Raw genomic sequence first — 27,155 nt, 5'->3', positions numbered from 1 at the left:
TCTAGAGACTGTTGTATGAAAATCCCAGAAGATCAGCAGTTACAGAAATACTCAAATCATCCCATCTGGCACCAACAATAATGCCACAGTCCAAATCACTGAGATCACACCCCCCCATTAACTAAAGCTCCTGACCCATATCTGCATGATTTTATGCACTGCTGCCAATGATTGGCTGATTAGATAATCACATGGATGAGTGTTGGTGAGAGACGGGCTGGTTTGAGTATTTCTGTAACTGCTGATCTCCTGGGATGGGAGAAACTTGCAGAAGGACAACCATCACTGCAACACTCCACCGATCTGGGCTTCATGACAGAGTGGCCAGACAGAAGCTTCTCTTACATTTACATTTATGCATTTGGCAGACGCTTTTATCCAAAGCGACTTACAGTGCACTTATTACAGGGACAATGCCCCCGGAGCAACCTGGAGTTAAGTGCCTTGCTCAAGGGTCCAACAGTGGCATCTTGGTGGTGCTGTGGCTTGAACCCCTGACCTTCTGGTCAGTAACCCTGAGCCTCAACCACTGAGCCACCACTGCCCCACATTCGCTTCAGTGCAAGACACATAAAAAGCACCTAAAGGAGTCTCAGAATGTGAGAAACAAGATTCTCTGGTCTGATGAAATGAAGATTGAACTGTTTGTCCTCAATTCCAAGCATCATGTCTGGAGGAAAACCGGCACCACTCATTACCTGTGCAATACCATCACAGCGGTGAAGCATGATGACGGTAGCCCTGATGACGGGTGTTTTTCAGCGGCAGGGACTGGGGGACTGGTCAGGGTTGAAGGAAAGCTGAATGCAGCAAAATTCAAAGATATCCTTAATGAAAACCTAGTCCAGAGTGCTCAGGACCTCAAGTTCACTTTCCGAAAGGACAATGACCCCAAGCACACAGCTAAGACAATACAAGAGTGTCTTAGGAACAACTCTTTACATTTCCTTGAGTGGCCCAGGAAGAGCCCAGACTTGAACCCAATCTAACATCTCTGGAGTGACCTGAAAGGCTGTCCTCCGACGGTCCCCATCAAACCACACAGTTTGAGAATCCCCAAATCCAGGTGTGCAAAACTTGTCGCATCATACCCAAAAAGACTTGAGGCTGTAATTGCTGCCAAAGGTGCTTCAATATCATACTGGGTTAAGGGTCTGAATACTTATGTCACTTGTCATATTTCAGTTTTTTCTTTGTAATAAAATGTTAAAGTTATCAAAAATCTTTTTTTTTTTTTTTGCTTTGTAGATTGATGTGAAAAAAAAAAATACAATAATTTAAAGCATTTTAGCATAAAGCTGCAACATAACAAAATGTTAAATAAATTGAGGGGTCTGAATACTTACTGAATGCACTGTATATATGTATATATATATAAAATAAATTTCTTCTTTTGAATTTGGGGTGAAATATGACATGATCTTAACAAGCTTCATGAGTATCACACGTTTGTCCAGTAGATGGTAATAACTCACTATATGAAGGCACATGGTCACACATTAAATGAAAGTTTTCTATTGTCATGGTTCAGTCATTTCATAATTTAGGCATTTATGAAAGTCTTCTTTTTCTGAAAGAACTTTTGTATACCTGCTCCTAATGTGCCTCACAAAAGACAAACACACATATGCATGTACATATATTTTATTTCACAAACTAAATGCAAGCTTAACACTTTTGGAGAGAGGAAAAACTTGAACCTTTAGAAAAGTCAAAACTGGTGTTGAGTGAGGACAAACATACACAGACAGTTTCTGCCATGGTCAAGACGATTGTTGGACAGTCTCAAAGTCATGCATATCCATGAAGGAAAATGAATGCAGAGCGGTAGACGTAAAACATTGCCACACAAACATTCAGTCATATAATTAAAGTTAAAAATGATCAATTACCTTTTCTGTCCCATACAACATGTCACTGTTACTGTAAAGTGCACCCGTCCTTCCAGAGGAAAATGTTTGAGGCAAGTTCAACTGCAGCTCGTTACCTTTCCCAAAGAGTTTTTTGTTTTTTTGTCAACTGGGATCAGTGAAAGTTGAAGGCAGCCTTGAGTCTTTAAACTGACTTTAGACCAGTACTGGTTACTTTAATAAAGTCCCAATAACTAGTAAAATTTTTTATGAAGTATATGAACCTTTATAATTCCCTTGGGGAAAAATAAATACACTGTAAATAAAGAGAAAATCATACTGCATTGTCAATTTCAAGGCATTTAATAGCTTGGAACTGCTGTAACAAGTCTACAAATGTTTATGTCATTCATTTCCTAAAAGCAATAACCTTGTGGTGCAAGTCCAGCTGCTACTGTACAGAACCTCTGTTTGATGATTAAATGAAATCAGGGCAGCTATTTCTTTCCCTGAAGAATGACAGAACAGACACAAATATACAAATCGAAGGTTTTTCAAGAGGAAAAAAACTTTTTTCAAGTATGTTGCTCTCTTTTTAGACTGTTTAAAAGAATTGGGTGAATCCCAAGGAAAAACATCTGGGGCCTATTTCATCCCAAAATTAAATTATTTTTAGGACCATTAACATTGTTGCGTTTTGACATTATTTACATGACAATTAAGTGCCTTTCTCATTACCTTAATGGGACGAAAATGCACTCACTACTGTATTAAGTGAAAATAAAATTGTATTCTTACTGGAATGGAAAAAGTCATTCTCATTACTGTAATGGAATAAACCTACTATTCTAATTACTGTAATAAGAAAAAATATAAAGTAATGCAAAAACCAATTACTGTATTAAAAAAAATTCTTCTCATTACTGTAATATAAAAAAAAAATTGTATTCTCATTACCGCATTGTAGAAAAAAAACCCATTACCGCAATGTGAAAAAAACCCCATTACCGCAATGTGGGGAAAAAAACCCATTACCGCAATGTGGGGAAAAAAACACATTACCGCAATGTGGGGGAAAAAACCACATTACCGCAATGTGGGGGAAAAAAAACCCATTACCGCAATGTGGGAAAAAAACCCATTACCGCAATGTGGGGAAAAAAAAACACATTACCGCAATGTGGAAAAACCACATTACCGCAATGTGGGGAAAAAAAACCCCATTACCGCAATGTGGGGAAAAAACCCATTACCGCAATGTGGGGAAAAAAAAACACATTACCGCAATGTGAGGGGAAAAAAAAACCACATTACCGCAATGTGGGTGGAAAAAAAACCCATTACCGCAATGTGAAAAAAAACATTACCGCAATGTGAAAAAAAACCATTACCGCAATGTGGGGAAAAAAAAACACATTACCGCAATGTGGGGAGAAAAAAAAACACATTACCGCAATGTGGGGAACACATTACCACAATGTGGGGAAAAAAACACATTACCGCAATGTGGGTGGAAAAAAACCACATTACCGCAATGTGGGTGGAAAAAAAACACATTACCGCAAAGTGAAAAAATATATTCACATTACTGCAATTAAATAAATAAAAAATATATTATTCTCAGTACATCATGTGAAATAATAAGAATCTCATTACTTAGAGGAAAAATTATTATTCTCATTACTTTACAAATGAAATACTATCAGACTACAAAATACTATTTGCATTCCTTCTAATTTTAGTGCAGTACTGAATATCATCATGTTGAATATTCTTATAAAACAAACTTTTTTTCACATTACAGTATTGAAATTGAGGCTTCCTTTTCTTTATGCAAAACATAATTCCTCTTGATTTTGGGTTGAATTGTAATCGGAACATGTCTTTGAGAGGCATCTTGAGCGATTAAGCCAAACTGACTAATTGAATACTCTAAGAATTGGTTTGTTTAGGTTATTCTGAGTAAGGACCTTCAGGAAATTTGATCTAAACAGGACCAAGAAAGCAAGTAAGTAGATTTGTGCATGAGTGTTAGTGTGTGAGTAAATGTGTACGTTTTTGTCTGTTATTTTGTGTATTAACGAGTCTGTACAAGAGCCCTGTCATGAGGATAATGGACATGGGACATCACATGAGACACATAGCCCTCCCCCTGAGAGAGAGAGAGAGACACACACACACACACACACACACACACACACACACACACACACACACACACACACACACACACACACACACACACACACACACACACACACACACACAAGCAAAACAAACACGCACACACATCAGCTACATCCAATGATGTCTGTCACCTGAAATCAAGCTCAATAAATAAAACTAAAAGATGAGAATAAATATCCCGGATGTCGCAAAATGCCGTTTCAGTCCTCCTCACTTTCTCTCGTCTGCTGTGATGTCACTTCCTCTTCCTCCTCTGAGTCCCCATAAGTACATTCCTGCATGTGTGTGAATGTATGCGAGCGTGCCGCAACCTGGGCGGCCAAGGCGGAGCTAAAACTGAGCGCCTCTGTGCCATGCAGTTCAGTCAGTCTGTCAGTCACAGAGAGGGTGGGCACTCTGGGTGTGAGTGGGTGTGTCCCATCCTGCCCATCATCTATAAGCCCATCTGATTGAAAGAGCTGCGTTTCCACAACAGTCTCCGCCACACTGACATCTATAGTTGCTCCAGGTACTTCTGGATCTCCGGTGCAAAATTCAGTCACTGAATATTTTACTTCCTCGACCCTGCTAATATTTTCAGTCTGCTTTCCTCTATCATTCTCATCTTCTTCTTCCGCCATCAGTCGTTCTTGTGATGGTTGGATGATATGGTTGCCTGCGGTAGTCATTGGTTCAGCTGAAACACTCAACTCTAAAGAGTTTGTATCTGGTTCTGATGCTTCCTTAGCAAATGGACCCAGAGCAGCTAGCAGGACAAAAAACATGCGTGGAGGTTAGCACATAAATTTAACACAGAAACCTTACTAAAATGATTTATTTTGTTATATGTTTTGGTCAAGAGCATTCTCTAGATGATACACACCAAATTTGTGCATCTTAGACAAATGGCCTATAAAGAATTAATTGTGTACCCTGATCACTGAACAGCAGACGCTTGCGTTTGTCTCTCTCTCCATCCGACGTTCGAATTCCAAGGACGGATTTCAGCTCGAGTAAAACGCGTCTCGACTCTTCTCGTTCATGCCGCTGACGCTCTTGTTCCCACGGCGACAGCAAATCTGAGGTCCCTCTCCACTCAGTCTCTGAGTCAGAATCCGACACATACCCCTCCAGTTCCTGGCCAAGAAAAACACCTTTTATTCATCCAAAAAAAGCCACAGAATTAATTGTTTATGGATAAATCTTTGAAAATAATTCAGGCTTTATACTAGTAGATATGCTTAGTTAGTTTTGCTTTGTGCTTCACACAGAATTTGTTCAATAGTCAAAGAATTGTTGCTGATGACCATGGCCGGTACTTGGATGTGATCTTTGCTGGGACAATTGTATGTTTAGTGGGGGCAGCATTGATCATTTTTCAAGTCCGGGGGGGCGGAGTGCCCCTTGATAGTTTCACTGTTGGTCAGGGTAGGGGCAGAGTTTCGTGGAGACTCGAGGCAAATCTTTGGGGCAACAATCTTTGTACCCCAGTCAGACAGTGAAACGTCCAAGGAGGGCCACTCCCGGTTAGACAAAGAGAGAACCGACAACCCATCGTAAAGATAAAAATGTACCCTCAGAGATTGCATCCTAGTACCAGCCCTGCTTCAAGTCAACAAGAAATGGCATTCACAACCCATTTTACTTTCACAATGTGATGGATTTCAGACACAACCAGACTGTACCTGTTCCTCAGGGATGGGGTCTCTGTCCTGTATGTGTGCAATGGGGGCAGGAGGAGGGGGCTCTGGAGCAGCCGTTTCTTTCGGCTGGTCTGAACTCTCTGATGAACACACACAAATAACCATATTTAATTAGTATGTTTGTGTTAAGCAGACTCCATCAGTTTTTACACCCCTGGCACATACAAATCAATGGGCCAAGGTCTCATTGTTTGTCGAAACGGTGATGCAGATAGTAGCACATTGGCTCCTGACACAATTAAGGGCTCTGTGGACTTGGATCTGGCCTGGGGGATGTCCTGATCCCATCTGATTCCAAATGGCAAACATATTATCAGCCTGGTCAATATAATGGCCTATCACTAAGATTTTACCTGATTATTTGATGTAGTATTATATGCACCATATTCTTATCTGTGGCAATCTATAGCAATGTTGCCTAAGGTTATATACTATTAAAAATGGCCAAAATAGCCACGCTTCCACTGTCAGGCCAAATGAAGGCATGCTAGTGTGTGCCAAGGCCAGTTGCATTCCCCTGTCACTTCCAGGGCTTAATTGTGCCTCTTCTGGTCTTATTCAGGGCCAATGACCTTTGGCACACCGATTACCCTTGGGCCAAAGAAGGCCAACTGGGTATTGAGGCGCAGTCAAAGTCAAAGGCGGAGCTAAGCGAGACACTCGTGCTGCGTTTCATTCAAGTCGGATGTGGGATATTCCTACTTGAATTATCCAAACTCCAATCATAAATGAATTCCATTGCCAGATGCTTGGAAAATGATGTTTAAACAACCAAACTTGCAACACTCCCGTTAGCATAACAGGAGTTTGAATGTTTCCTAGCAACCAAACTGATAAACAATGCTGCTACCCTAGGTGTAGATTTAAACTATAGGTGTACGGTCATCAAAAGAGAGATTCATTTACTGCGTTATATACAGCAGTCTCAGCAAACATTTGTTAAACAAGCTTTAATATCTTTTAATGAAGAAACTTTGACTCATTGACTGATATCATTTAATAAAACTGACTATTCATCACTAACTTTGTACATCTCTGGGTGACGTCACACACCTATCATCTCAGTGAAAAATAATTGCGAACACATTACAAATCAGTTAAGATGCACAATGGACAAAGCGTGGACACTATTGGAGTAAAAAGTCAGTGAGTTGTCAACGTTAAATGATCTTAAATAGATAACTAGATAACATGCGTGTTTGGTTTAGCTTGTGAAATGGGTTCACACGTCGCACAAGTTTGCACCTGGGTGGTGTATTAAAGGCGGGTTTCAGGGCAATGCTGCAGGGCTTTTGGCCTGATGGTGGGAATGCACATCGATTTTGGACTCACGGCTCATGGTTCGAGGCTATTGACCCTGACTGACCAGTTTATGTCCCCGGCTCGCACTGGCCCTATAGTGGAAAAGCAGCTATTGAATGCTCTGAAAATATCTGCAGTTGTTTGCCACCCAGTGGGTGTTAGCATGCAAAAATACATCAAACATCTGTAGAGATGACCTTTGAACCTGCTGCATTACAACCACCAGCGCAGAAGAACGTCATGAAATGACGTATGGCGCTGGGTATCACGTGTTTAATGACTTCACAGACTTGTGCATTATGGCCTAATTCTGTAAAGAACATCACCCACTACATCTCTGTCTCTTTCTTCTTTTACCCTGCCCTCCGACTTCCCTAATGCTCCCTAAAATAACTGCAGGGAAGGAAAATGGTTGAATAAGGAACTCTAAAAATAAGCACGCTGTTACTACAGAAACATGCAAGGGCTGATGCACATATTGTACAGCGTGGGTGTCATTTAGAGAACTCATACACACTCAAACATAAGGTAGTTCTACTGCCCCATTTAAACTATATTGAACTAAACAGTTTTTAATTAGGATTTTCAATTTAACATTATACACATAAAAAAATGACATTTAATTTTGCCCGACCTATATATAAATTCTGTAAAATGTGATTTTCCAATCATTCTCAATCCAACAATTTCTGAATTTCAGGGTTTTCTAAGCAAATATTGATCTTGGAAATTAATTTGATGATTTAATCAGCATTTCATGTCATGTATTTGATTAGCAGCCCTATTTATAACTAAACTTAACCTTTAATTTTTTTCCCAAATCTTCCCAATTTGGAATGGCCAATTCCCATTGCGCTGCAAGTCCTCGTGGTGATGTAGTGACTCGCCTCATTCTGGGTGGCGGAGGACGAATCTCAGTTGCCTCCACGTCTGAGACCTTCAATCGGTGCATCTTATCACGTTACCACGGAGACATAGCGCTTGTGGAGGCACGCACAACTCACCACACGCCCCACCGAGAACGAGAACAACATTATGGTGACCACGAGGAGGTTAACCCAACGTGACTCTACCCACCCACTCAGCACACCCTGGATTTGAACTCGCGACTCCAGGTGTGGTAGTCAGCGGCTTTACTTTATGAGCTACCTAGGCCCCCAACAAAACTCTCATTAAAGATTTTCAGTAAAGACGGCAATGGAAGAATGTTCAGAATAACCTGCAAATTGGACCATTTATTATTCAAATCAGTTTAAACAATCAAACTTGAAAACCAACGAGAGGTGCAGCACAAAAGCATTAATCCCAACTGTTGTGTTTGACCGAGAGGATGACCACTGACCTGGGTAGCTGGAGACCCTGCGCAGCATGCGCTCCACCTGCGCGAGCGTTTCATCCCAGCAGCAGGTGCTGGCCTGCATGTGTGGCTGCAGCACCTGCAGCCGCTCCTTCAGCTCCTGATAGCCTGTGCACGTCATCTCCTCTGTCTCCTTAGCAACCATTAACTTCTCCAAATCATCCTCCAGAATAATGACCCTATGAGAAATAAACCACTGTGATGCAATAAAATGCCAAATCTTCAGTGTCATCAGGTTAGACTAGAGCAAAGACGATTATAACCGGTGTGTTAAACGGAGTCCACATCTGTTTACATTTTGTGTGTGTTTTTTTTAGAAAGTACAAATATTTGGTAACATTTTCCCACAAGGTTGTATTCACTGATATTAGTTAACGTGAATTAACAATGAACATTACAATTACAGCATTTCAATTTGAAACCTTGATTTATATGTACTATGGAAAGAAAATGTATGTGTACCCTTTGGAATTAGCTGGTTTTCAGCATTCATTGGTTGTAAGATCTCATCAGTCCCAAGTATAGACACACAATGTTCTTAAGCTAACAACACAAAAAATTATAATCTTTCATGTCTTTATTGAACACATCCCATTACACATTCACAGTGCTGTGGAAAAGTAAGTGAACCCTTGGATTTAAAAACAGCTCGATCCTCATTTGGCAGCAATAACCTCAACCAAGCATTTCTGGTAGCTGTAGATAAGACCGCCACAACGCTCAGAAGGAATTTTTGACCATTCTTCCTTGCAGAACTGCTTCTACTCAGCCGTATTCTTAGGATGTCTGGTGTGAACGTCTCTTTTGAGGTCATTCCACAGTATTTCTATTGGTTTAAGGTCTAGGCTCTGACTGGGCCACTCATAAAGGTGATTTTCTTTTTCTTTTTTTTTAAGCCATTCTGTAGTGGATTTACTTCCAACTCATCCAACTTCTACTGAGATTCAGCTGGTGCACAGCCACACTGACATTATCCTGTAGGATATCTTGATAAACTTGGGAATTCATTTTTCCCTCAAAGATGGTAAGCTGTCCAGGCCCTGAAGCAGCCCCAAATCATGATGCATCTTCCACTGTTCTTCACCGCTGAGATGATGTTTTCTTTTTGTTACACTTTTTACGGCATACGTAGTGCTGTGTGTTCTTCCCAAACAACTCAACCTTAGTTTCCTCAGTCCACAAAACATTTTCCCAGTATCGTTGTGGAGTGTCAAGGTGGTCTTTGGAAAACTTGAGGTGTGCAGCAATATATTTGTTGGAAAGCAGCAGCTTCCTTTGTAGTGTTCTGCCATAGATACCATGCCTGTTTAATGTTATAGACTCATGAACAGAGAGGTTAACCGGTTCAAATTATTCCTTTAAATCTTTAGCGGTCACTCTAGGGTTCTTTTTTACCCCACAGAGCATTCTGCGGTGTGCCCTTAGAGTCATCTTGGCTGGACAGCCACTTCTAGGGAGAGTAGCCACAATACTAAATTGTCTGTTTATAGAAAATTTGTCTAACTGTGGACAGGTGAAAATCTAAGCTCTTTGAGATAACTTTATAACCCTTTCCATTTTTATGCAAAGCAACAATTCTTGATCGTATGTCTACGGAGATATTTTTAGCGAGGCATGGTCCACGTCAGCAGATGCTTCTTGTGAATAGCAAACTCAAAATGTATGAGTGCTTTTTATAAGTCAAAGTAGCTCTAACCCACACCTCCAATCTCATTTAATTAATTGGATGCCAGGTTTGCCAACTACTGACTCTACACATACTTTTTCCAACCTACACTGTAAATGTTTGAATGATGTATTCAATATGTACAAGAACAAAACAATAATTTGTGTTATTAGTTTAAACAGATAGATGAAGATCAAACCAGATTTTAAGACAAATTTATACATAAATGCAGGTAATCCCAAAGGGTTTACATACTTATTCCTGCCACTGTACGTCTACAAATACAAAAACATTTTTAACATGAAATGTAACGTTAACATTAGTTAATGCATTGAGCTAACATTGACAATGAACAATAGGAAATATAGAAATAAACATAAAAATTAAAATACAGTAAAAATATATTGTTCATTGTTAGTTCATGATACCTAGGCTCACGTATAATCTTAATAAAAGTGTTACATCCTGGAGCAAAACTGATTGAAGAATTAAGTATTAATTATGTACAATGTGGCTCCTCATAAAACAGCTGCTCCATAATGTTTAATTAATGCAATACTAAATTCCAACTCAATCAATGGAAGATGTCAAAATATATATTTTTTTATTTTGTACTAATTTTTACTTGCATCAAATTAAAATAGTTTACTGTAAATGTTGTTACAAGTTAATATTTTAATATTTTACCCCCCCAAAAAATAAAAAATTAAAACAAAAGTGCATTATTTATTGACTGAATTTGTTGGTGGCTGATTTAATGGTGATATAAGATGCAGTATATTTCACTGAATCATTTCAAATGAGATAAACAAAAAACCTGACATTAACATTTAGTTTGCACAGTAGCTACTAAATATTATATTTCTAAATATTTCAAACTGTAAATGTGCATTGCCAAGATTGTTGAAAGATTTTGAAAGCTACTCAAGGGGGAAGTACTACTTTTAATTGGCCAAGCAGGCATTCAGTCGGCAATAAAATCAGGCAAATATCAGCTGACTGATTTGACGGGCCTTTATAACAGTCTATTCCTTATTGTCATGGTGAAAGCAATCTTAAAAACAGACTTTAAGCATTCTTTATGATTTTATTAACACTAGTGGCAAACCGATATATATTGATCGGTTTTATTGGAATTGGCTGATAACCGTACAACTTTATCGAAGTATTCGTTCACAAATAAATTCACATTAATTTTAGAGTGAAATTTTAAGTAAATAAAATAAATACCAATTTACTTGTATACGGCTCATTTTAAATTAATAATCTGCATTTTACACAATACATGGCATTATACTGGCTTTTAGCCACACTTCTCTCTTGATATCAGCATTGACCATTGAAAAAACACAAATTAAGTGGTACCTACTCATTCAGGAGTGTTTTCAGATGAAGTTGTAAACTTCGGATAGATGTGTGCACAGAATTGAGCTCTCTACACTTCTGTTGAGCACGTCCGTTTCGTCCTGAGCCCAATGACTGGTGCTGCGTCTCAAAGTAGCGGTGGAAATCGTAGCTGCGCTGAAGATCCCCAAGGCAGCCGGCCAGAGTGCAATGCAGAGAGTCAGTAATCAAAGGGACGCTGTTATACGTGAGGGGGCTGAGCCTGGAATTAAGCTCCTCCCTCCCTGGAGACAGTAGCAGAGCTAATCGCCGGAAAAACTCAGAGCTCTGTCCCACCCACAACTGGAACAACATCTGCAAACCAATGAAAGCATGATTTTTGGAATTGAAGAGACTAGTGTGTTTTTATATCAACAGTAGGACTGGGCATTATATCGAACATTTACAATATCTTTGCAATGATTTTGTAGGCGATATTAAATAAGCATAATTATGAACAATCTTAATGTGTGCCTCTGTGGGCCATTCATTCAGAACACATCAGTCTTTTTCTATGCAAGCGTGTGCTAGACGGACGTCTTTTAGCGTTGTGTCACATCTCACTGTCTTTTCCGTGTCTTGTGCAGTAACGATGTCCGTTTTCACACAGTCAAATTCAATTTAAAAGGAAATTCAACCCTTAAAACGCGCATCGAGACACTCGCGTTCTGTTTTATTCATTGCACTGCTTCTTTTTTAGCCCAAGAATGCAAGTCATCATCAGTGCTTGGCATATATTAAAAACTGTAATGCTCCAACAGTCTAGACACAATGATCCTGTATAGGGATAGTGGAGGCTACAGCTCTTGGAAAGAAGCTGTTCCTCAGTCTGTTTGTACAGGACTGTATTATCCTGTATTGCCTGTCTGATGGTAAAGAGTCCAACAGGGTGTGTCCATGGTGAGTTACATTGCTGGCAATCCTTCTAGCTTTCCTTTGCAGCCGATGTAGACTTCACGGGATGACCCGTTTGGTGTTAAGATTAAGATTTAACTTTATTGTCATTGTGCAGCCAATGAAATGCAGTTGTTTTCGCATATCCCAACTAAGCTGGGGTCAGAGCGCAGGGTTTCAACCATGAAACAGCGACCCTGGAGCAGATAGGATCAAGGGCCCAACAGTGGTATCTTGATGGTGCTGGGGCTTGAACCCCCGACCTTTCGTTCAGTAACCCAGAGCCTTAACCACTGACCCCTGTAGCCACACTGTAGCACAGTAGGAGAGTCTCTATGGTGCTATGGCAAAAATTCCTGAGTAATTGTTGATGTAGTTGTGCCTTTTTTAATTTCCGTAAGAAGAATAGTCTCTGTTGGCCTTCTTCACCAGATAAGATGTGTGCTGTGGCCAAGTCAGATCACATTAAATCTAGACTCCCAGGAACTTGAAGTGCTCTACTCTTAATCCTCACCATGTATGTAGAGGGCAGCATGTTCTGTTTTCTTGAACCTTTTGAAGTCCATAATAATCTCTTTTATTTTTGTGGTGTTGAGGGTTAAGTTGTTTACCTGACAGCATCGGGCAAGATGGCACACCTCCTCCCTGTACATGAATATGTCACCAAGATGTGCATTTTGACAGAATTCTGAAATGTATTTGACCATTCAGGTGCGCATTAGCATGAGCATTTTCGGAACACACACGCATGTTCAGAATCAGCACACACAAATACACTGCCTGTCAATCTAACAGGGTGCAGCTGTTACTAGATCGCTAGTGAATTATAAAATGATGTGCTCTGGATTATTTTCAACAGCTGAATAAGTACCGGTATATTAACTTTCTAATAAGTGACACAGGCCTAGGCTATCACAAATATAGCGGTTATTTTTTCATTGTTGATGTTTTAATCAGTCTGCTTGTCTGGTCGGGCAAGTAAAATTCTGTTTTACTTACATCTTTAAAAATCCACTAGTCCCGGACAAGCGCTAAAGTCAAGCCCTGATTAAATATTGTATTCAATATTCTCCGATAACAATTCTATCTTCTGCAGAATACTGTAGCTCCTATTGTAATTGTACATGTTTTAAGGAGTTTTAGATATTATTTTTAGCCAAAAAAAGACTAATCAAAAAGGTTTTTTGTACCACCTTTGTTCACTTCGATACATCTTTAACTCCCAAAAAACAAACTTTCTCTTCTTAACAGAGATGCGAATCGGCAATTTTCTTCATGTGATACAAACATTGAAAGTTACACATATATTATGATCTATGTCGCTAGCCATCACGTTATAATCTAGCTGCAGCAATCACGCGTGAGTGACGAGCGTCTCTGTGTGGATCAGCCAGGAGAAGATTCTATCTCTTCCCCAGTCACTTCACTCAACTCATAGATGCAGTGCTGACCGCACAGAGAAATGCCAGTTTCAGAGTTTATTTTCATCACCCGCTTCCTTAGTATTTGTACTTTAACAAAGCTGCTTTAAAGATATAATGAAGTGTTTCATTGCGAAATGGAAAACGGCACAATAATCGTTTTATCTCGATTATCTTGCTTTCATAATCGTTGGAAGCCAAAATCTTAAGAAAACACAATTCCAGCCCTAGTGAGTAAAGACCTTGAGAGCTGGTAGGCTGTAATCATTGGTCAGTTCTTGTGCCTGCTCCTCAGAAAGATGCTCCACCCCCAGACCGAGACCCAGCTCTCTGATTGGCACGGTGGATACGTAGTTGGTGACATTGTCAATCTCTGAGTTCAATGGAAACGTAGGGCAGACATAGTTAAGGAAATTAACTCAAACTTTTATCAAAGTGAATTAAATGAAAAAGTCAAAAATCAATGTCAAAGCAAATAATAATTTCAATGTTGTTGTGTGAGGATATGATTTGAGCATGACGCATGTGGCGAGACGTGAAGCTCTGAACGCGCAGCGAAGACTCTGATAGGCCGCCTTCCGTAGCCCAATCAGCTGCTGGTTGCGAAGCTGCCCCGCCCTGTTAAAGCGACAGGCGCCACTCACCCTGTCGAATAAACTTGACAAGTGTAACATGATCCAACTGTGCAGACGTCTGAGAACCATTAGGGCAAACAAATCTCACACAAAACACTCATAATACTACAACACTGTTACACACAACAATACACATTAGAGGTCGACTGAAATTGGATATTGCCGATATGAAACTAAGGTGGTGGAAAAAGCAAATAACCGATTTATTGAACAAGTTTTCACCAAAATAAAATTCTTCTTCTTTATAATTAATAAGGATTAATTATTCAATATTGTAATCGGTGTTAATTTCGGCAGACTACCGACAGTTCCAAAAGTAGCTATTGGTAACAATCGGCAAAACCGTTATATCGGTTGAACTTTAACTCGCATATTACTGCTATACTGTTAAATACAACACACACACACACACACACACACACAATTCTACAATACTGTTCCTATTGCAATTAACTATTTGACAACACAGCATATATAAAACTAACAGAGAAATTACATAACTACAATAACAATGATAACATTTGGAAAAATATGATTTCTTTAAAAAAAAAAGGAGTGAATTTTTTTTTTTATACGTTTTAAAATATTACTAATATATTAATTGTCTATCAAATCAAAGTCAGGTGGTGTAACAGCATGCAAGAAGCGATTCTGTTGTCATGTAACAAAAAAGAATAATTCAACTGATAACTACTAACTGCCATAACACATAAAAACGCAAAGTTTTTATTTAATACAATTACTAATTTGATCAACCCTGTGTCTACTGGTGCTAGTTGTCTGATAGTTTGTAACACGTTTTAATCTTTTTTTTGTTAATAAGGTCATCAATTATTCTTCTGCTACCATGTGTTAAAAATAAAGTTGTTAAAGTTAGACTTTGTTGGATTTTTTTCTCTCCTATTTCAGAGCAGGATGTTTATAAAATTGTACATCAGTTGAAACAATAAAGTTACCATTCAGATGTTGATCTTTTAAGACTTTTTAAGGAAGTTATTGGGACTTTAGGCCCTAATTTGTTGATTATTATAAATAGCTCGCTCATGTCAGGATGTGTCCCAGAGGAGTTAAAGATTTTGATAGTTCAACTGCTTTTAAAGAAGCCCTCATTAGATCCTTCGGTTGCGAATAACTATCGACCAATCTCAAAATGACTTTTTATTATTAAAGGATAACAATATTTTGGAGAAATTTCAGTCAGGTTCAGTCAGAGAAAACAACAGTACAGAAACTACCCTTCTTTGGGTTACTGGAGGATGCTGGAGAGAACTCCAATTTAGTATTGCTTGATTTAACTGTGGCATTTGTTACAGTTGATCATTCAGTTTTAATACATTGAAGAGATGGGTGGGAATATCTGGGGTGGCTTTAGAGTTGTTTGTTACCTACAAATAGGACATTTGTAGTGTCTGTTAGAGATGAGATGTCCTCCTTTTCAAAAGTGAATTATGGTGTTCCGCAAAGATCACTGTTAGGGCCAATATTGTTTTCACTATATGTGTTACAGCTTGGTGCTGTGATTCGAAAAATACAACATTTATTTTCATTGCTAAGCAGGTTACCTGCAATTATATTTGTTGCTGAATCCCAATGATCTGACTAGTTTAAATGTTCAAGCTTGTATAGCATATATAAACAACTGGATTTCATGTAATTTCCTTCAGTTAAATACTGATAAACAGAGATTGTTATACTCTGTTATGGTTTTATAAAAAGTCAGATTGAGTCATCGCTTAAACAAGTAGTCCCAAATAATCAGCAGTTGGTGAAAACATTGGTAGTCTACTTTGATACTGATTTAAATGTTTAATATCATATCTGGAAGTTTGTTCAGTAATGTTTTTATCAGTTAAGAAACATTTCCAAGGTGAGACATGTCTTGAGTTTCAAGAATACAGAGAAGCATATACATGCTTTTATTTAGTCATGCCTTGATGCCTTTTTTAACTAATGTCCTTTTTTCAACACTAAATAAACGTACTTAAGCACAGCTACAATTGAACAAGGTATTTTAATCATGTCACTCCAGTTTTATCTTCTTTGCATTGGTTACCAATTCATTTTAAGTTCAATTAATGCAAAACAAAATGTGATAAGAGCGTTTGTAGTGAAGGCCACACGATTATGGAACAGCCAACCCTTGAATATTAGATCTGCTGAATCTGTTTTTAATGTCTCATTTAAAAACGAATTTGTATAGACTGGCTTTTATTACTATATGAATGTGCTGTTTTACTGTGTGTGTCTGTTTTATTACTATGTGAATATGTTGGGTTTTACTCTATGTGTTAATCGCTAAAAGGTGCTATATAAATAAAATGATTCTTATGATTCTTTATTCTAAAATGTTATGAAACCAAAATGGACACAAAAATGACATTTCTACAAACCTGACACCTACATTTTATCAAATATTTCTCAGTTATCACCACAGACCACCTTATTTGTCAATGACCCATATACAGACATTACATGAGGTAGTGTACATGTTTGTGTTGGGCCACTTACAGTGTGAATCCTCGCGAGATGACCTCAGTCTCCTGTATGAGTCGCAGTGATTTGCGGGAAAGGCTGGTCAGAGCTCGACTGTTGTTCACCAAACCCTCCAGCTGAATGGCCAGAGACTGAACGTGACGCTGTAGACCTGCCTTATGCCACAGACACAGACCACGATATACACACAATGCACACACTAACACAACACACAGCCGCAGGGCCAGCTCATGGTCAGGGTCTGAGCATTGGACGGCGAGCAGGATGGCTAACAGCCCGACCAATGCTGACACGTCCCTGTAAATACAGACAGACACAAAACCACACATTCCAAGTGTTTATTAAAAGGAATGTTCACCCAAAAAACAATCAAATCAATGGACTACTGTTATGGTGGAACAATATGAGGGTGAGTAAATAATGACAGGATTATCATTCTTGTGTGATACATTCCTTTAAATGGGCACTGATGTATGTGTACCATATCGATGGTGATGAGAGGTAGCGTGGCGCGGGCACAGCAGTGCTGGCACTGGGGCAGACAGTATCAGCTGAGCCCAGAGAGAGCACGCTCGGATCCAACAGCTCAATCAACTCAACATCTTCCTGCAACAGCACGTCCTGAGATAACAGACAGCGCAGGGAATACTGGCGGAATACAGCGTCCTGCAGGAAAAACAAACACACATAAACACAATCAATAACCTAATGATCTAATCCACCGATTCATCTGCACTGTGCTGTAATACTGGATTTCTGTGCTGTCTAATCCACTGACAGATCTTTGCTTAGTATCTGAATCTCAGCTGTCTCAGTACATATTCTAGTACACCACATAAATGGACCCTACAGGTTTTGGGACGCTGAAGTAAACAATTACAGGGTACATTTTGATAGCAGTGAAAGAGAGACCACAGCAAAAACAATTTTCGTTTACCCATTTGCTCCAATATCAAAAGAAAAATGGCATTATTAAGTATCCACAAATGTCCAAATGAAGAAGAAAATTGAGAGCAGTGGATTAAAACATTCAGAAGAGAGAAGATGGCAAATTTACCATCACTATCTCAGAAGCTGTATTAGAAACCTCATCACATCTGTGGTAACTTGTTTTTATAATACAATGTGTAATGTTATAAATGTACAATAATTCATACAAAATTGCAAATATAAAAAGTCTGCTAAAACACGTCATTACACACACAGACCTACATACACACACACACACACACACATATATATATCTACATACATACACACACACACACTATAAATATCAATTATAGATATAAAGTGATGTGATTAGTATGAATTATTGAAGTAGACACAATGGAATTGCCACTTTAAAAATGAAGGAATCAATTAGAATTTTTTTCATTTGAAAATAAAAATGTTAATAAATAAAAATAAACAACAGACAAACACACAAAAAATATATTATACAATTATTTAAAAATGCTTAAAAATGTAGTTAAAATTAACAATAAAATACTATTTATTAATATTGATTTTACGCTGCATTTGAAAAACAAGTGTTTGTCATAATCCATTTGCCAATTTATTTACAAAATGACAAATAAAATTCATATTTAAAATATTTTTAACAATGTTTTACATGTTTAATAATGTAGTTAGATATAACAAAAACATTATTTAATTTTATTTATTTATATATGCTTTTAAATTGCATCAAAAATATTTGTCAATGCTTTTGTTTAAGCGTTCATTTTTTGGTCAATTTGTAAAGAGATTCTTTAATATCGTTTTTCAAAATAATGTTTACATGTTTAAAAATGTAACTGAAAAACAATTAAATACTGTTTATGTTTATAAATACATACATTTATTTTAATTGCATTTTAAAAACATTTTAAAATTCCTTTTTGTTATCAATTTGGCAGTTCAGTTACAAAATGACCAAAAAAATTAAATGTTTAAAATCATTTCTTTAAAAATAATGTTTACATGTTTAAAAATGTAGTTTTGTAGTTAAATAACAGTTATTGTTATATATATATATATATATATATACATACATACATACACACACACAAACACATGTATAATTGCATTTTCCAATTGCTTTTCTTTATCTATATGCCAATTCAATTAAAACATGTAATTGGACAGTTACAGTACCATGTGTAGTCAACCAATGAACTTGGATTGAATTAGAATCTAGTAATACAACGAAGCACCAAAACATTTGACCAGACTTACAACAGTCCTCCCACACATGTTTATGTAGTCATGCATATTTTACATGTGACTGAAATCCCAGTGAAAGCTAGTAATGTTTTACACTACCTGAACACAATAACAGTAGACAGACACTGAACATGAGTTAAGAGCTGTTCCTCTGTGAAGGGAAAAACAAACAGAAGGAAATAGAAAGGTTTCGTTCTCACCAGCTGCTGCTCCTGCCACTGGGTGGCGCTGTCTTGGTGCAGTGGACTCAGGCTGCGCAGACCATCAACCAACCTCCAAACCCTGGCCTTCTGCAACCACACACAGACAAACCACCACAACAGAATATGAAACTACATTTGTTACAGTATGTCTACATAGCACAAACTCATTTAAATAAAGACAATCCAGTTTTCTATGATATTCCCTGACAGTATTGTGGATGCGGAATGCATTTAATATGGCCTCTTGTTATTAGGTTCACTCAGTGTGATCAACAGTGGATGATTATTGATCGCGTCTGGGTCATGATCGGAAGCCACAACAAACCCACTGTGGTGTAGTCTGCAGTTTATCAATATGACCTACATGCATTAGTTTAATAGTTTATAAAGAACATTGAAAAGAAAGATATTCTTTGTGGCGTGTTGTAATTCAAAGTTTCAGAGGGGGGTTTGCTGTGTTTTGTCTTCTTTTCTTTCTGCATGTCTTTAGTATTCTGCTGCTGTACAACACACACATTCTAAATGCTTTGTGTGTTTGTCACACAACTGAAGAAGAGAAAGAGAGTGTGTGTGTGAGAAACAGAGAGAAAGAGAGAGACGCGCGCGCACACACACACACACACACACACACACACACACACACACACACAGCAGACTTGGAACACATACAGGCACTTTTGTGATTGTTCATACTTTGCAACAAGGACTATCTCAACTAAATACTATATGATTTACTCTGTGGAAATGCTCATATTGTACATACATTACATAAAAGTGAGTTTAAATACAAAGTTGTTTGTTGGTCTCCATGCTCTGGAATGAACTCCATTCTACCATTAAGTGGAATTTCAGTACATTCCCAAACAGCTTTCACTAAATACCAGGGGTTGACGTCATCACAGGGGTTTTTAACAATTTAAACAGGCTCCACGAAGCCCACAAACGTCAATAATATCACCTCAAATGTTAAAAGCTGAAGAGGGAAATTCCTGGTTACTTACAGCACTTTTGTGTTAAATGAAAACATAACTAACTTTCTAGTGACACCTGACCATGTCGTTTGGTGTTCCAGGCATCAGTCAGTGTAAGATTCTGCAATGTTTAGTTTTCAGACTGAACCCCCTGACCACTTAAAGGAATTGTTCATCTAAAAATTTAAAATATCTTATCATTTACTCACCCTCAAGCCATCCCAGATGTGTATGAATTTGTATTAATCTGCTCAACACAAATTAAGATTTTTAGAAGAATATCTCAGGTCTGTAGGTCCATACAATGCAAGTGAATGGTGACCAAAACTTTAAAAGCACGAAAACATACATGAAGACAGCATGAAAGTAATCCATATGACTCCAGTGGTTTAATCCATGTCTTCTGAAGAGATCTGATAGGTGTGAGTGAGAAACAGAACAATATTAAAGTCCTTTTTTCTTTTTTTTTTACTATAAAACGGCACTTTTGGCAATTCACAATATTTTTGCATATCGCCACCTACTGGTCAGAGAGGAGAAATTGTAGTAAAAAAATTAGATTTTTGCTCTCTGGCCAACATTTACATTAACTATGGACCAACAGAGCTGAAATATTCTTCTAAAAACCTTCATTTGTGTTTTGCAGAATAAAGAAAATCATTCACATCTGGGATGACATGAGGTTGAGTAACTGATGAAATAATTTTCATTTTGGGGTGAACTATCTCTTTAATAAAACACAGAATAAAATGTTATAACCTGATGTCCTCTACGCAAGAGTTGTGTCACGTCAAAAGCAAACTGCTCCAATTATAGTCAATGATGCTGTCTACACTAGATGCATCCATCTCTTCGCACCACAAACAAATAACTCAAATAAAAAGCCATCTCGTGAGGTTCCTTGTCTTTGATAAACTAATTTAAATATTATTTTGTTTCTATTAGTATCTATACAAAGTGCAAAATGAACATTATATTAAGAATTACAAATGCGTCCAATGTAAAAAGACTCAAGTCTTTGCAACATGTCGCATCATCAGTCGCATCCAGTGCAGACAGTGTGTTGAGTGATGTAGACCAGTAGGAACAGATTTCATGTGTTCTTTCCTCATTCATTGTGTGAAGAATTATATTATGTAACAAGAAGACATGTTGTACAGTGGGTACGGAAAGTATTCAGACCCCCTTAAATTTTTCACTCTTTGTTATATTGCAGCCATTTGCTAAAATCATTTAAGTTCATTATTTTCCTCATTATTGTACACACAGCACCCCATATTGACAGAAAAACACAGAATTGTTGACATTTTTGCACATTTATTAAAAAAGAAAAACTGAAATATCACATGGTCCTAAGTATTCAGACCCTTTGTTCAGTATTTAGTAGAAGCACCCTTTTGATGTAATACAGCCATGAGTCTTTTTGGGAAAGATGCAACAAGTTTTTCACATCTGGATTTGGGTATCCTCTGCCATTCCTTCTTGCAGATCCTCTCCAGTTCTGTCAGGTTGGATGGTAAACGTTGGTGGACAGCCATTTTCAGGTCTCTCCAGAGATGCTCAATTGGGTTTAAGTCAGGGCTCTGGCTGGGCCATTCAAGAACAGTCACGGAGTTGTTGTGAAGCCACTCCTTCGTTATTTTAGCGGTGTGCTTAGGGTCATTGTCTTGTTGGAAGGTGAACCTTCGGCCCAGTCTGAGGTCCAGAGCACTCTGGAGAAGGTTTTCAGTCCAGGATATCCCTGTACTTGGCCACATTCATCTTTCCCTCGATTGCAACCAGTCGTCCTGTCCCTGCAGCTGAAAACACCCCCACAGCATGATGCTGCCACCACCATGCTTCACTGTTGAGACTGTATTGGACAGGTGATGAGCAGTGCCTGGTTTTCTCCACTCATACCGCTTAGAATTAAGGCCAAAAAGTTCTATCTTGGTCTCATCAGACCAGAGAATCTTATTTATCACCATCTTGGAGTCCTTCAGGTGTTAGCAAACTCCATGCGGGCTTTCATGTGTCTTGCACTGAGGAGAGGCTTCCCAGACTGGTGGATGGCTGCAGTGATGGTTGACTTACTACAACTTTCTCCCATCTCCCGACTGCATCTCTGGAGCTCAGCCACAGTGATCTTTGGGTTCTTCTTTACCTCTCTCACCAAGGCTCTTCTCCCCCGATAGCTCAGTTTGGCCGGACGGCCAGCTCTAGGAAGGGTTCTGGTCATCCCAAACGTCTTCCATTTAAGGATTATGGAGGCCACTGTGCTCTTATGAACATTAAGGGCAGCAGAAATTTTTTTGTAACCTTGGCCAGATCTGTGCCTTGCCACAATTCTGTCTCTGAGCTCTTCAGGCAGTTCCTTTGACCTCATGATTCTCATTTGCTCTGACATGCACTGTGAGCTGTAAGGTCTTATATAGACAGGTGTGTGGCTTTCCTAATCAAGTCCAATCAGTATAATCAAACACAGCTGGACTCAATTGAAGGTGTAGAACCATCTCAAGGATGATCAGAAGAAATGGACAGCACCTGAGTTAAATATATAAGTGTCACAGCAAAGGGTCTGAATACTTAGGACCATGTGATATTTCAGTTTTTCTTTTTTAATAAATGTGCAAAAATGTCAACAATTCTGTGTTTTTCTGTCAATATGGGGTGCTGTGTGAACAATAATGTGTTTTAGTTTTAACACCAGTTCTTTACTTTTTCACGGCTCAGGTGAGGCTCTAGAGAGAGATTGTAGTTAGAAAGTCATTGTTGTACGCTTAGTGTGCTGAAAGGTAAACGCTAACACTCACTCTGGCCAGAGAGAGGATGTCTTGTGGAAACGGCTTCTCCTCGCCTCCAGCGTTCAACTCCTCCTCCTGAGAAACAGGAGAACATGCCTCAAAATCTGTGTGTCCTAGATCCTGCAAATACTGGAACAGCGGAGAGTTCTGGAGGGGTGAAAAAGACACAACTTTAATCAAACAATGCCCTTAGATTATAAGACATTATAAAGTGAAAAGAAGACTTTTGTAGGCATCAAAATAACATCCAGTAAAGCCTGAAACATGTCATTGAACCATTAGCTTTCTTTGCCATTCTTTCATGAAAAAACAACATGTGGTGAATAAATGTACGTAACAGAGAAAGGGAGGAGAAAGACAGAGAGGTTATGATTCACATATTCCTCACAGGAAGTTAAAGGCTGGGCTCTATCATAATTTCCTGTTGTCTGCGTCCTCCCTTACCTCTCTGCTCTCACATCTTGGCAAACGTTTCATCGCTCAACGGAGGATGTAGACCCGATGCTCTCACAAGTCCCAATTCCCAACCAGAGATTCAGAATAACAGATTCATTTCCATCTTTCAGATGCCCAGATTACCATTTCCACTGGATTTGAGATACTAAAGGGCTTTATAACTCTTTACTCCTGTTTCAGCTAAATCCTGAGCTGAGGTAACCTGCCTCCCGTCATGTACTTTGGATCTTGTGCAGTACAGCTCATTTCTAGCGAGAGCGTGTATTGATGTGAGAAAGCATGAACCGACCTGAGGCAAAAGACCTCATTTCAGGACACGCATGTCCAAATGAGAGCATAGTTTTTTTTTTTTTGGAAGACTGAATTCAACAACTATTTATATCTGGCCCCACAAAACATATGACAGAGGAAAAAACACAACCAGCTGTCCTCGTGTCCAGTACACAGACATCTGGGTACAAATGTGTGAACAACTGCCTAAATAAACATGAAACATAAAAAGGGTTTCAAAACATTTTACCAATGAAATTCCATGACTGTTCCAGTCATCAATAATTACTCAACAAGAATTTTTTTTATAGAGATAGCACTCACAAAGAGCAATTGCATTCCAGTGAAATAAATTAGGCTAGAGATAACATAACAAGAAAACAGGTCTATTCACTAAAGGTATTTCCATGACGTTTTAATATTCCAGTAATTTTCATGACTTTACCTGGCCTTTAAATCTCAATTATAAAGTATAGTGAAATATCTTTTGATATTGATATACTTCCATGTAGCATATATCCGGATATTTCCACCCAATATAAAAACAGATGAACCCGAGGGTACCAAACATGGGTTCTGGAATCACAGCCCAGTTCAATTCCGTTTACTGAGAGATGGTCTAAATATTCGGTCAACTGGGAACCGACTTGGGAACCAAGATTTAAAAAAAATGTAATAAAAATACAGGACTCAAATTATGTTAATGACCTTTGGTTCCATTAATGGTTCTTGAAATTAGCAGTGTGGAACATCCAGTGAAACCAGTGTCCAATTCACAAACAAATGACTCTGGTTCATTTGAATCTACAGTATATTGCAAAGCATGAAGCGTGACAAGTGGGGGTTCTCCCCTTTTCGCCCCAATTTGGAATGCCCAATTCCCAATGCGCTCTAAGTCCTCGTGGTGGCGTAGTGACAAACATCAATCCGGGTGGCGGAGGATGAATCTGAGTTGCCTCCACATCTGAGACCGTCAATATGCTCATTTTATCATGTGGCTTGTTGAGAGCGTTATCACGGAGACGTAGCAAATGTGGAAGCTTCACGCTAGTCTCCGCGGCATCCATGCACAACTCACCACCATTGTGCACGGATGCTGCGGAGACTAGCGTGAAGCCTCCACGTGTGCTACGCCTCCACATTGGAATTCCAAGAATTCTGAGTGGGGTTGTCTGGGGATTAAAATCAGTGCGACACACTTTGCAAAAGGCGTGGGCATTGTCGAAATGGCTTCGAGATATGAAAATAAATTATTCCGTACAGCTGTTGTTAAATTTACATATATTACCTATATTTTACTTTTTTCACCGGAGCAACACCTGAGTCTTCTCCTCCCCATCTAACAGTTATGCTTGCAACTTCCCTCGTCTACTACCTTTGCCAGGATGAGGTTGTAGTTTGCCAGGATGAGGTCACAAATAGGTTGAAATTTGTATGATGTGTCGATTGTGTGAGTAGGATGGGTTTCATACAAGATCTGGCAACTGGACAACCTTGGAATAATATACTGATGTGATTATTCATATAACGAGGTTTGGGAAATACAAATTAAGGGAGTTTTCTGGGAGAAATAACTAAACGGGAGGGGGATGGGAGATGGGTGTAAAATACGGGAGACTCCCGGGAAAAACAGGAGTGTTGACAGGTATGATCACCACGCACCCAACCGAGAGCGAGAACCACATTATAGCGACCACAAGGAGGTTAACCCAACATGACTCTACCCACCCTAACAACTGGGCCAATTGGTTTGAAATACAGTCTACAATGACCAAAAATGATGTCTATGTATGCACCTGACTAGATTTTGAGTATCGGTCTAAAAAGGAAACGTTAACAAGGTTAGCAGCTCACTAGCTTTTGAGACACATCCAATGATGCCAAAAAGACGTCTAGTTAGGCAACTCACTAAATGTTGATACACAGCCAATCCAAAAAGAGACAAACATGCCCCAAATTACTATAGACAGGTCAGCAGATCTTAAACAACCAGATGCACAAAATGTTGCCTAAATAGGTATCTTATTATGTAGGCAGCTCATTAGTTTTAGAGTGCAGCCCATGACCCCCAAAATAGACACAGACAACAGTTTAATGCACAAAAATGCTGTCAAGGTAGGCAGCTCACGAGGGTTTGACACACAGTTTCTGATGGCCAAAACACTGGATAGGCAACTTCCTTGGTTTTAAAACACACCAACAATATCCAAAAATGTTGTCAAGGGTGGAAGCACACTAGGTTTTGAGACACATCTGATGATGCACAAAAATGTTATCAAGGTAGGCAGCTCACTAAATTCTGATACACAGCCAATCCAAAGTTGACAAAAATTGCCCAAAATTACTGTATAGATATATAGCTTAGCAGATTTGAACACACTGATGTACAAAACGTTGCCAAGGTAAATGCCCAAAAATGCTGTCAATGTAGGCAGCCCACTAGGTTGAGACAAAGTCTATGACGATCAAAAACGTTGTCTAGATAGGCATCTTACTGGGTATTAAAACCTCTGGAAGGATTTTGCGAATGAGACGGCCAAAATGGCCGACTCCCTGATCAGTGCCCTGACTATTGAACTAGGGAGCTGATTGAGAAGCACCCTAGGTAGGGCAGCTCACTAGGTTGTCAAACACAGCCTCACATCACATACGCGTCTTATGTGAATATATTAGAACACAAAAGAATGCAACCCCATATATATATATCATTTATTTTTTATTTAATATTTTTTTGAAGTCAGGCGGGTGATTTGTAAGCAGCTCTAAAGTCTAGTAAAGACACACCGGGAGGAGTGTTGTGAGTAGATGAGCGCAGGCAGCTAGCAGCACTTCTATGAAACAAAGTGAACAGCTGCTGTCTGTCTGTCTGCATGCATGCATACTGAAGGTAAACTCACCTCGAACACAACTTCTTCATCAAAATCCTCAGTCATAGCTCTCCGCCATATGTGTCCAACAGTTGCGCATGCTGGGATTGTAGTCGATATGAATGAAAGGCGGGATCTGTACAGCTCCGTCTGAATTCGCAGAAACACGTCATGTCTTGAACTACAATTCCCAAGACTCATGAGCATTCTTCTTCTTTTACTTTACTTTGGGCACCACACCGCCACCCACCGGGCTATCTGAAAATGAGTCTCTGAATGAACATGTTAATTTTCTGATGCCAATTGATTTGTCGTTTATAATATTTCTGTTGTATTTAAATGAGTAAAGTGGGTTTGATTGAAAATGTTTATGGTTTGTATTGCTATTCATTTTCTATAAAAAAAAACAACATGTAATTGTGGGATTAGGAGTAGCCTAGGCGTGTATAACTTAATAATAGCCTGATAAAACACCCTAAGATTACTTTACAAGGCCAATACTCTTCATTTATTATCCAACTGTCCCC

General features: G+C 38.8%; 1 protein-coding gene across 1 annotated transcript; it reads right to left on the bottom strand.

Moving 5' to 3' along the window:
- Positions 1 to 3,321: 3,321 nt before the first annotated feature.
- Positions 3,322 to 26,694, bottom strand: vezt (vezatin, adherens junctions transmembrane protein). The gene is made up of 12 exons (XM_052120976.1): positions 26,659 to 26,694; positions 23,045 to 23,182; positions 19,279 to 19,368; positions 17,352 to 17,536; positions 16,886 to 17,167; positions 14,251 to 14,387; positions 13,985 to 14,133; positions 11,414 to 11,742; positions 8,364 to 8,557; positions 5,702 to 5,799; positions 4,949 to 5,153; positions 3,322 to 4,782 (listed from the first exon to the last, which is right to left on the bottom strand). The coding sequence occupies exons 1-12, from the start codon at positions 26,692 to 26,694 to the stop codon at positions 4,238 to 4,240; spliced, it is 2,388 nt and encodes a 795-aa protein (XP_051976936.1). The 3' UTR covers positions 3,322 to 4,237.
- Positions 26,695 to 27,155: the final 461 nt, after the last annotated feature.

The sequence above is a fragment of the Xyrauchen texanus genome, chromosome 47, assembly GCF_025860055.1.
Source record: "Xyrauchen texanus isolate HMW12.3.18 chromosome 47, RBS_HiC_50CHRs, whole genome shotgun sequence".
Taxonomy (NCBI): domain Eukaryota; kingdom Metazoa; phylum Chordata; class Actinopteri; order Cypriniformes; family Catostomidae; genus Xyrauchen; species Xyrauchen texanus.
Note: the sequence above shows the minus strand (reverse complement) of the source record. Positions and strands in the feature narration are given on the sequence as shown.

Coding starts and splice junctions, on each gene's coding strand:
- vezt (XM_052120976.1), bottom strand. CDS start 26,694: ATGACTGAGGATTTTGATGAAGAAGTTGTGTTCGAG. Junction 17,537..19,278: donor AGTGGCAGGAGCAGCAGCTG/GTGAGAACGAAA, acceptor TTTTTCCTGCAG/GACGCTGTATTCCGCCAGTA. Junction 4,783..4,948: donor TCTGCTGTTCAGTGATCAGG/GTACACAATTAA, acceptor TTGTCCTGCTAG/CTGCTCTGGGTCCATTTGCT.